The 12,244-nt window shown below is 42.1% G+C and overlaps 1 protein-coding gene across 3 annotated transcripts in view; it reads right to left on the bottom strand.

Annotated features, from left to right (window-relative positions):
• The window catches only part of LOC101471057 (regulator of telomere elongation helicase 1), a 43,253-nt gene that overhangs the window by 21,640 nt on the left and 9,369 nt on the right, over positions 1–12,244 (bottom strand). For all 3 annotated transcript variants that reach the window (XM_076878320.1, XM_076878319.1, XM_076878318.1), the window contains exons 3-6: positions 8,963–9,056; positions 8,207–8,288; positions 3,811–3,871; positions 1,774–1,849 (exon numbers count right to left, since the gene is read on the bottom strand). In XM_076878320.1, coding sequence (XP_076734435.1) covers positions 1,774–1,849; positions 3,811–3,871; positions 8,207–8,288; positions 8,963–9,056 — 313 coding nt within the window. The remainder of the gene's footprint in view (positions 1–1,773; positions 1,850–3,810; positions 3,872–8,206; positions 8,289–8,962; positions 9,057–12,244) is intronic.

The raw sequence follows: 12,244 nt of genomic DNA, 5'->3' as shown, positions 1-12,244 counted from the left end.
TATTTTAGCACTTTTCTATTTTCTTGTGCTCCTACCTGATGTTGCTGTCCCCTCTATCACAGCTGCGGTTTTCTGTTACTTGAAAGACCCACAGGACACAGGCCCAATTTTTCTCAACCACCTTTGGTGTTGTCTCCCATCAGGACCTGGGGACTTCTAGTACACATGCAGCACAGATGTTCCTGTATCCCACTCACTTGATCGTCCTTCTCAGTGTAGCCTGCCCTAGTTTGCATCTTACATCCCGCTACTATGCGCTGGATAGTCTCCGGGGAACCTTTGCACAGTCTGCAACTTGGGTCCTGTCCGTTAAGGACTCTGCTGTCCTTTAACCTGGCCTTTTCTAGCTAACATGTTGATATGTTGATGGTACGTCCACTGCAGGGATTGTCCATGATGGTTCCTGATCATGTCTTTGGCATACTTGGAGCAGCTCACCTCGGGTGGCCCATCTTGCTGATGAATTCATGGATGCTCAGTGTTTCATCCTGCATTGTAACTTCGCCTCTTTCTGTTGCCTGTGGTGCTGGGCGTCTGATGGAGATCTCTATACATCGTGAGGAGTTTTCATGTCCTGATATCAGTGGCCCACATATCCTCTAGTGGCCAATTTATTATTTCATAAATCATATTTATTATTTATTATTATTTCACACTCAGGCACTTGTAGATTGTTGATTTGACCACTCCTATTTTAGAGTAATTTGGGTTTTTCAGCATAATAATGTTCTCCTTCACTTCGATATGACTTTGGACCTCATAATGAAAGTTCTACTGAACTGCTACAAAATGCAAATTCAGCACTTGGAATCAACTCTAGATCTATTATCTGATTAATATGTGATGGAATGAGAGAACAGTCCTCACCTGGCCATGAAACTGTCTATCAGTCAGTCATCCGACTACTTTAAACTGCTAAAAATAGAGGACGATGCATTAAAAATGGCTGCAATTCTGAAACAATTAAGACTTAATGTCTGTTAAACCCCACTCACTTTGCAAGTGTACACTTAAATCACATTTTTATTGTTGACTGTGAGAATCTACTGTATGGCACATTTAATAACTGTCTAAATGCTTATGAAGCTAACTGTACACTTCAGTTTTCCCCCCAACCACTCACGAGTATTTTGTAACTAAACAAGAGTATCGAAAAAAAATTTGTGTGTTGTTTTTTTTTTAATATTTTTAATAAATCTGCAATTTTCCTAATTTGCAGAGGTGATGCTACAGTGGACCCTTTGGAAGTCTAGTTCTTGCTGCATGTTTAATATCCCCACTTTAAGTGGATAAGCAGACTCACCCACTCTAATGAAATGCCCATATTTGGTCACATATTTATTGGATCACTTCACTGTTCTGATCAAGACTTCAGCTTTCTAAATTGTGACCATCTGTAGATTACTGACAGATGGATCACAATGGAGGTTTCACACTGGAGAGAGTGCAGTCACAAAGCGCTGTACACAAAAGTTAAAATAAACATACCAATATAGACAATACAAAAGGTTACATGTAAATAAAAATGTATTTTTAAAAAGAATGTTGATCAACAGCAGGCTTGTTTAAACAGAAAAGTTTTTAACTACTTTTTAAATGATTCCACAGATTGAATCAGAAGCAGAAAAATCAAATATTAAGACATTAGTTTGGTGTCACACAGAGACACCCAGCCGCCAATGTTACCAATGATTATTTCTTACCAAAGAAAGAAAGTGCAGTACAGAGACTGAAACAGACAACTACAAAAAAATGAACACATGAACTACAAACCTCTGTTTGGTGCCAAATTGGACCAAATCTTCCACATCGAGGATAGAATTAACCAAATCTCTGTCAGTGCTCTTATCTAGAAGAAGAAGAAAAATCAAGCTTGAGATCTGGTATTTATAGGATACTAAATCACTGAAACATGTGATTAAAACCAGGGCCATCACAGGTGACCCCTTGCATCCCACCCACCACCTGTTTGACCCATTGCCCTCCAGACGATGCCTCAGGTCAGGCAGGTCCTAAACCTTCAGACTCAAACAGATTTTTTCCTAGAAGGACTATAATAAATCAAATACTATGTACAGAAGGCTAGAGTGTAATCAAAATATAAAGTGTAATTAATTATACATACTATTACAATGCTAAAACATTCAGAATGTATGAGTGTCATTATAACTAGCAGCATAACTAACTCCATACCTACTACAAGCTTTACCCAAAATTAAAGTTTGAAGCCTAAATTAAAAACATGTAGAGTTCAGGAGCAGACACACACCAGTCTGTGGCCTGAACTCAAAACAGGAGCTGGTTCACTTCATGTTTATTTATATAGAACCAACAAAAACAGTCACATCAAGGTGCGTCATTCTACGAGGTAAAGCCCTACAATATTTAGGAGAAAAATCACAATAATAAAACAAAATCAAGTGAAGAAACCTTCAGCAGAATCAAGCTCAGAAAGGGAAATCTGCCATGACAGGTTGGGGGATCACGGGAAAGACAAAAAGAGAGGAGAAAACAGAAAACACATGGTGGCTCCTCACCACCATGTGTTTTCAGGTGCCTGACGCACACATGGAGACATCATCTTGATGTATTTGTGGATGCTCGATGTTTACTTTTGAGCTCCGACACTCAATCAGTTGGTGGCATTACCAGGTGAACTTAGCAAACACAGCTCACATTAAAACCTCCAAACATTCATTATGTATTTTAATATTGCACCAAGACCTGGGAAGAGAGGAGGAACAAGACGTGACGCCAAGCTTGGCAGCAAGACGACTGGAACCACAATTGTGGACGTTAAAACGGGTAAAGACTAATCACTGTAAACACAGAAATGCGAACTGAATTGTCTGTATTTCAGTTACACCCCCTGTGGCCCCAATGGGGAAGCTTCCTGGCTCCGTCCTATCACCTCCAGTCACTGAGGGACCGCTGTGGTGACCTACTGACCCTTTTCTTTCTTCTCCCTCTCTCTCCCCATGATTCCGGTGGCGACTGCACCCGATTTACCATGGGTCACTCAGATGTCGGGGCAGGAGTGCTGCAGTTGCACAACCTCCGAGTGTCTGTTAATTGAGATGGGCCATGCTACGGATGTAGCCACAGCTGCCCTGGGGCAGACTGACAGAAGCGAGGCTGCCATATCGCGCCATCAGCCCCTCTGGCCAACACCAGTAGGCAGTAGGGTAAAGTGTCTTGCCCAAGGACACAACGACCAGGACAGAGAGCCCAAGGATCAAACCGGCGACCTTCCGGTTACAGATACGCTTCCCAAACCCCTGAGCCACGGTCGCCCCAATACAAGGGCAAAATTAATTTACTAAGGCTGCGGACCAGCAGGGACATGAAGTGTATGCGCTCAGTAGTGAGGTAAGGTCAGACTTCTTGAATGAAACCAGATCCTTGGGATATCATTTTCAGTTATATGGGAGTCACTGAAAGCCTATCTCATTTTCCACAGCAAGAAAAACAGCTGACACAGCGCGATAATAAATAATTATAATAGTCTGTCATCAAAGTAACAAATGCATGGACTAGATTCTCAACATAACAGTTTTTCCCCCTTTTTAAATCAACTGAAAGCAGGCAGTAGATATTTTGTTGATATGCACATTTTGGACATTCCTGGACTCCAAACTTTCTCACGGTAGTGCTTCCTCAGAGGTTGTGCCATACTTTGAGAGTTATTAGTGTCAAATAATATAATATTTAAATTATACATGTAGTCAGTAAAACATAAAAAGGTAACAGGACATGCTTTTCCAGACTGCGTTCTGCTACACGGATACAGTCACTCTGTTAGACCATTACCTTCAACGTTGTTGTAGTAGACACATGACCTGGTGGAAACTTTGGCTCTGCACATATGAACCTGAAAAACAAAAAAATGATTCCACATTAAGACAAACCACTAACCATCTAGCCCTAACCCATTACTTATCTTTTTTTTTTTTACCAGCTAGATCGCTGGCAACGTAGTGCAGCAAATTAATGTGTTAAGATAGATAGATTGACCCAGGAAACTTACGAATTTGAAAATAATCAAATCTTTTTCATTACTCAACAGGACTGTCAGAATAAAAATGAAAGAAAAAAAAATTAGCTAATACAAATTAAAGCATTAGAAGTATTTAAACAAAAAAACTGTAAAAATAGGAACCTACTAATGACTTCTGTCCATAAGTTCAAATTAAGTTTCCTGGAATAATCTGCAGAAGGAACTGAAACTGTCAGGAACGGTTACCATGAGGCAGTGTGACTGTTTGTATTGTCGCTCTTAATGATCTGCTATTGTATATTTTTTTCACGTTGGTACTCTGATGGAAATTTCTTTTACCTTAGTGTATTGATTATGTGTTTTACAATAGAATACGTATAGAGATATTAGTTAGAGATAGAAAGGATAGCATCATATTTGTGTTTTATGCTTTACACACACAGTTATTGTAAGTTAGATGTGGACTGGCACACCCAGGCACCATTAGACACTGGAGAGGAAGAGACCCCTCTCTGACCTTTGGGAGTGAGGGGGCCTCCGGGGGGAGGCCTTGGAAGGTAAATCTTCATGTGACTGTTAAGTAGAAAAACAAGGTTTCATCTCTCTCTCTGTCTGCAGATGATATAACCCTCTCCCCAGCCACCTCCTCCAGCTTATCCAGGGGAACACCAAGGCGTTACCAGGCGAGCCGAGAGATATAATCTCTCCAGCGTGTCCTGGGTCTGCCCCGGGGCCTGGAACACCTCACCCAGGAGGCGACCAGGAGCCATCCTTGTCAGATGCCCGAACCACCTCAACAGGCTCCTTTTGATGTGGAGGAGCAGTGACTCTACTCTGAGCCCCTCCTGGATGGCCGAACTCCTCACCCTATCTCTAAGGGAGAAACCAGCCACCCTTCGGAGGAAGCTCATATCCACGATCTCGTTATTTCAGTCACTACCCACAGCTCATGACGTAGATCAACCAATAAATTGAGAGCTTCACTTTTACACTCAGCTCTCTCTTTACCACAACGGACCGGTGTAGCGTCCACATCACTGCAGCTGCAGCACCAATCCGTCTGTTGATCTCCCTTCCTCCTTCACTTGTGAACAAGACCCTGAGATACTTGAACTCCTCCACTTGGGGCAGGAACTCGTCCCTGACCCGGAGTGGGCACTCCACCCATTTCCTTCTGAATAACATGGACTCAGATTTGGAGGTCACCTCATTTGCTTTTTGCAGATGATGTGGTTCTGTTGCCTTCATCAGGTGATCCCTCAAAGCTGATGGAACAATAGATTACAAAATCTGTGCCATTATGAAATGAATGGCACTGATGACTGATATTATATACAACTATGCTAATAGATATTAGAATAGAATAGAATTCAACTTTATTGTCATTGCACATGCACAGGTACAGGGCAACGAAATGCAGTTTGCATCCATCCAGAAGTGCTTTAGTGATATAGATATATTACAATATATATTAGCAATAATATAGATATGTAAGTATATTACAGAAATGGGTCTATTATGGTATGTTATAATGTACACGGTATGAAGTATGTTGTGAATATTCTATAACTATAAGTATGTACAGGCTGTAGTGAGTACAAGCTATGTACAGGCTATGGACAGGATATAAATATGAAAAACTATACAGAAATCTGAGATATACAGTTATACAGAAATGGGAACTATGCAAGTTGTAAACAGTTGTAGGGTTAAAAATTATCATATGTACAGAATGATTGTTTACACAGAGCTATACAGTAGTGCAGTCAAGATAAGTGAGGGTGTGGTAAATTTCTACAGAGGCTATATCAAGTGCTAGTGGTTGTGAGTGGTGGTTCAGTCCATGTTATTATTGTGTGTTTGAGGGTACAGTTGTCCATTGTGTGTGTGTGTGTGTGTGTGTGTGTGTGTGTGTGTGTTCAGTCCATGAGTTTAACGTGGGTCAGATGTCAGGAGGCAGAGTTCAGGAGTCTGACAGCTGTGGGGAAGAAGCTGTTCCGGTACCTGGTGGTCTTAGTCCGGAGGCTCCTGTAGCGCCTCCCAGAGGGCAGGAGGGTGAAGAGTCCATGTGATGGGTGACTGGGGTCTTTTCCTAGCCCTTTTCAGACACCGCTTCCTGTAGATGTCTTTTATGGCAGGAAGTGGTGCTCCGGCGATGTGCTGGGCAGTTTTCACGACCCTCTGCAACGCATTCCGGTCCGAGGAAGAGCAGTTCCCGTACCAGACTGTTATACAGTTGGTCAGGATGCTCTCGATGGTGCAGCGATAGAAGTTCACCGGATGTCTGAGGACAGGTGGTTCTTCTTCAGAGTCCTCAAGAAGAAGAGGCGCAGGTGAGCCTTCTTGACCAGCTTGGAGCAGTTGATCGTCCAGATGAGATCCTCGGAGATGTGGACTCCCAGGAACTTGAAGCTGCTCACACGCTCCACAGCCGTCCCCTTAATGTGGATGGGTGGATGTGGGTCAGCATTCCTCCTGTGGTCCACGATGAGCTCCTTGGTCTTCTCGGTGTAAAGCAGCAGGTTGTTTCTGTCGCACCACTCAGCCAGACGATCCACCTCCTCCCTGTAGGCGGCCTCATCGTTGTCACTGATGAGGCCAATCACCGTGGTGTCATCTGCAAACTTAATGATGGTGTTGGAACCATCAGCAGGTCTGCAGTCGTGGGTGAAGAGGGAGTAGAGGAAAGGGCTCATCACACAACCTTGTGGTACACCGGTGTTCATCGTGATTGTAGATGAGCAGCGGTTATCCAGCCGGACATGTTGGGGGCGATTGGTCAGGAAGTCCAGTAACCATTTGCAGATGAGGGAACTGATGCCAAGGTCTGTCAGTTTCCTGATGAGTTGTGAGGGGTGGATTGTATTGAATGCTGAACTGAAGTCTATAAACAGCATTCTGGCGTATGTGTTGTTGTTGTCCAGGTGTGAGAGGACAGAGTGCAGTGCGATGGAGACTGCATCCTCTGTGCTCCTGTTCTGGCGGTATGCGAATTGGTGGGGGTCCAGGGTGGGGGGGAGACAGGATTTGAAGTGTGCTAGGACCAGCTGCTCTAAGCACTTAGTGATGATGGGGGTGAGTGCTACTGGGCGGTAGTCATTGAGGCAAGATGGGTTGGAGTTTTTGGGTATCGGGACGATGGAGGTGGATTTGAAGCAGGCCGGTACCACAGCGTGGGCCAAGGACAGATTGAATATGTCTGTGAGCACTCCTGCAAGCTCCCCAGAACACGCTCTGAGAACACGCCCGGGGATGCCATCAGGACCTGCAGCCTTGTGGACATTGATCCTGCTCAGCACCGCTTCTACATCGGTGGGGGAGAGAGTCAGAGGTTGGTGGTCTGACTCTCTCCCCCACCGATGTAGGAGCGGTGCTGAGCAGGATCAATGTCCACAAGGCTGGACATTGATAATAGATATGATTGGAATCATATCTATTATTATACCCATCTTTATACTTACATTTTCCCCTCTTTTTTGTGTGGGGCAAGTGTATTCAGCCATCTGAGGGGGAGTGGGGGTAATGATGAATATGGTGAATAGAATGTTGATAATGGGGTTGGACTTGATGATGAGTGGGTATTTTTATGTCATTTTGATTTTGTTTATGCATGTATCTGTGTGTATGTGTATATATTGTTTTGGTTGTTTTATATGTCCAAAATAAAAGTTCATCATCATCTTCTATTCTGGATTCATGATGCTAAACTGAAGAGATCCAACAATGAGTTTGAACAAAGAAACTATTTTTCAGTTTTCCTGCAACAGTGACAACAAAGCTTATCTACAGATTATCTAAAGTTGCTGTTGAGATGGTCGTTGATTTCATTGAGCAGCCTCAGATATAATGCAACTCCACCGTCTTGAACTAGAGCTGGTGATAGTAGCACCTCTGTTCTTGAGATCTACTGCACACTGGCCCACACCAACCAGACCCTGCAGCAGATGGAGAACTGGTTTATGTAATGCTATAGTTTTAGGCCGCTGAGCAGAACAAGAGTGAAGCTACTGTTCTGAGCGTAAGTCCAATAGAGTAGAGTTGGTACAACTGATGTTTGGTCTTTGTGAGTCTGTCAAAAGTAGATATTTTTTGGTAAATCAGTAGTGAGGTTGCAAACATTCAGTGTTTTGTGTTTAATACAATTCATTGGACATAACAATTAAAACATCCCATTATATTTATATCTTTAAAACTGCATTTATAACTTACTTTGACGTGGTTGCTCTCCTGACGCATGACTTCCTGGTTAATACACAACTGCTCTCTTGAGCCCAGCACACACACCTTTGGCCTGAATCAACAGAGACATTGGAGAACTGAATTACCATAAATAGTCAACAAAACCAGAACAGACAAGAGGTGCTGGACTCAGTAAGGCCTCAAAATGATTGTAGCATATGTAATAACCCTTTAAAGCCCCACTAATATTTGGTCAAATGCCACTTAGCAAGTTGCACCTTGATCATACACTTTTAGTAGCTTTCAACAAGCTTCAGGATAATTTTGTAACTTTGTGCAATGCACAATTTAAATGGATTTGGGTTTCGACCCATCTATGTAGGTAGCTGAAAATTGCAGATGAGCTTGAAAATGCTGATTTAAGAGCATATTGGTTGACAGCCTCAGTGCATGGTAATGTAAAAGTCGCTTCACTGAACAGTGAAGCTGATGCTGTAGAAGTTTCCAGGTTATGGTAGGCTCCAGCTTTTGTGGTTCCTGGGTTGTCCATCCTAACCAAGTTTCCTCTCATCGGAGGGTAACCGTTTTAACAGGGTCTTGCCAGCAGTGACAAATAACTTACTTATGTACAATTGTTTCAAGAACTGATGACCTTGAAATTTGCAGCTGTTTTGAATTCCTCCCCAAATTGTATAAAATAAAACTGTTTTATATTGTGAACAGCTCTAATTCAGACAATCATGCATAATCAAAAACTTATATCCAGTAGTTTTTAGAAATGCTTACCTGTATGAAGTGTTCTTTAATTCACTAATAACTTGTGCAAGCTGAGAATGTGTCCTCGATGCGTATACAATCTTGGGGACATCAGTGTAGTAAGCTTGAGAACAAGAAGAAAAGACAATTAGGGCTTTATACACTGCTGAAAAAACCTAATAGAACACCTATTAACATCGTATAGCATCAAGTCAAACTTCTGGGATATTAGGCATCATTTACTAACAGTGTGTATGCACAAATCGTGTGTATGAACATTTCACGCACTGATCTGATTTATCAGTATTTTCGTTTCTGAATTTCTTCATCCTACTGGGCAACGAGACCTGCAGGGGTGTTGCTGGAACAGCCTGCCGCATCTGAACTTAGACAGCATTTCGAGGAGACTGGGGACATTCAGTCCGAGTGGACCATGTTCAGCACCTCCATTGCGTTTAAATATTAAGAATATTTAAATGTCATGTCCTTGAGAAATGGGAAAGAAATCCATCAAAGACCTAGTACAGGACACAGCAGAACTGCATCTGGCCCTTCAGCTGTTCTATCAACTATTCATCAGAAGTGTCAATGATTAAACCATTAATTAAAACGCCATCACTTAACCCAGAGGTCTTAGCTAATTATGAGCCAATCTCTAACTTTCCTTTTATCTAAAACAAACAAACAAAAAAAACAAATAAAAAAACCAAACCAAAACAAACAATATTAGTGGTAAAACAGCTACCTGATCATCTGCAGAGGAATAGTTTATTTGAAGACTTTCAGTCAAATTTCTAAACTCATCACAGTACAACAATCACATTAGTGAAGGTTACAAATTATCTTCTTATGGCCTCTGACAGTGGACTCATCTCTGTGCTTGTCCTGCTAGACCTCAGTGCAGCTTTCGATACTGTCGACCATAATATCCTATTAGAGTGATTAGAGCACGCTGTAGGTATTACAGGTACTGTGCTGCAGTGGTTTATATCATATCTATTTAATAGACTCCAATTTGTGCATGTAAATGGAGAGTCTTCTTCACAAGCTGAGGTTAAGTATGGTGTTCCACAGGGTTCAGTGCTAGGACCAATTCTGTTCACATTATACATGCTTCCCTTAGGCAGTATCATTAGAAGGCATAGCATACATCTTCACTGCTATACCCAACTCTATCTCTCCGTGAAGCCAGATAACTATAGCGTTATTTTTGTGCCACTATTCTGAGTGCATGTAAAAAATATTTGCAGGTGCAAGTGTTGCATTTTGAGGAGAAATTTATTTTGAGCGAAGAAAAGCTAAATTTGAGTGAACAAAATTCATTGCTGCGTGCAAAAACTGTATTTCAGTGTTTGCTATTATCCACACACACACACACACACACACACACACACACACTAGCAGCCCCTCTCGCTCAGTTTTTGCATTTGCGCTCGCTCTCAACGTGTTGCTCGCGCTCTCAACGTGTTGCTCGCGCTCTCAACATTTCTGCCCGTGCGCGCTCAGCTCTTTCTGTACACCGTTATATTTGTGCCACACAACCAGCCAATCACAGACTTGGATGCAAAAAAAAAAATCTGACTGGCTGTTCTGGTCTCCAATCAGCTCAAAATGACGAAATGCAATATCCCAGAATCCATTTCGTCCAAAACTCAAACGAGGCAGTGGCGGAGGAACACAGAGTGGTGGAGTTTGAAATATTATTCTTACTGGGTCACAAAATAAACTTTTAAGATATTTTCATGCGAGAATGGTGCTGTGTAAACGTCAAATATCTGCTCAATTTATGCAAATATGTGATGTCTTGATAAGTGCTCTAATGTTTTCTGAGATGCCTGTTACCCACCAGCTGACCGGGTGGTCACTCGGGTTAAATGTAATATATAAGGCTGAACTGACAAAAATAAAAATAAAAAAATAAATCACAGACTACACCACCAGGTATTACAGGAAAAACCATAAAGCCTTTGAACTAAAACAAACGCTGTTGTGACAGTGATGTACACTGTCTTGTTGGTATATATGTATTTGTTTCCCTCTCACCACATATCCAAACCGATATCATGAGCAGCAGCTTTAACAGCTGTGGCTCCAGCAAACATCAGCTGATCCTAGAAAGTAATATAAAATAAATTCTAACAGCTTATCAAGCTTGAACGTGCTACTGTTGTTTAGCGCGACATCCGCTGATTTCGTCTTTCTGGCGCAAAGTGGGAGATAAACAAACAAGAGAGACGATCAGCTGATCATTAAGCAGTTTCATGATTGAAGTAGCAACAGGAGAGAGAGGGGAGAGAATGAGAGAAGAAGAAGCAGCTGACAGCGTAAAGACAGAATAACTCCAGCTTTGTGTCTTTTTCATTCTCGCTGAAGTACGTGACAAATCACGTTCCTTTTCCCCTCAATACAGATGTATTGTAATTGGTCCAGCCCAGAGCTGATCATGACCAATTGGCTAATCCACCACCTTTCATTGTTTATACCGTTAGAAAAACAAACAAACAAACATAAAAATGAAAAATCACCATCGGCCCACCGCCAAATGTCCAGTATGCCCAATGGCCAGTCCAGCTATGCGATCAGCTGGTGGGTAACAGGCATCTCAGAAAACGTTAACTTATGCAAATATGTGATGTCTTGATAAATCAAGCAGATATTTGAAGTTTACACAGCATCATTCTCGCATGAAAATATCTTAAAAGTTTATTTTGTGACCCAGACAGAGTAATATTTCAAACTCCACCACGCTGTGTTCCTCCGCCACTGCCTCGTTTGATTTTTGGACGAAATGGATTCTGGGATATTGCATTTCATCATTTTGAGCTGATTGGAGACCAAAACAGCCAATCAGATTTTTTTGCATCCAAGTCTGTGATTGGCTGGTTTTGTGGCACAAATATAACGGTGTACAGAAAGAGTTGAACGCGCACAGGCAGAAATGTTGAGAGCGCGAGCAACACATTGCGAGCGAGCGCAAATGCAAAAACTGAGCGAGAGGGGCTGCTATTGTGTGTGTGTGTGCGGATAAATGCAACACTTGCACCTGCAATTTTTTTTTTACGTGCGCTCAGAATAGTGGCACAAAAATAACGCCACAGATAACACACACCAATTAGTTAACCTCTTGACCTCTAACTTTCTGCTTCTAAATTCAGATCAAATAGAGTTCAGTGTACTCAGCTCTGAAAATATGGTGTCTAACCAGATGCCATTATCTTCTTCTCCGGTAACACTGAGGAATCTTGGAGTCATTTTTGAACAAGATATGTACTTCAATGGGCAGATTAAACAAATATATTTCAGGATGCAGGA

The sequence above is a fragment of the Maylandia zebra genome, linkage group LG20 (assembly GCF_041146795.1).
Source record: "Maylandia zebra isolate NMK-2024a linkage group LG20, Mzebra_GT3a, whole genome shotgun sequence".
NCBI lineage: Eukaryota > Metazoa > Chordata > Actinopteri > Cichliformes > Cichlidae > Maylandia > Maylandia zebra.
The sequence above is the reverse complement of the archived record's forward strand: the minus strand, read 5'-3'. Positions and strand labels throughout refer to the sequence as shown.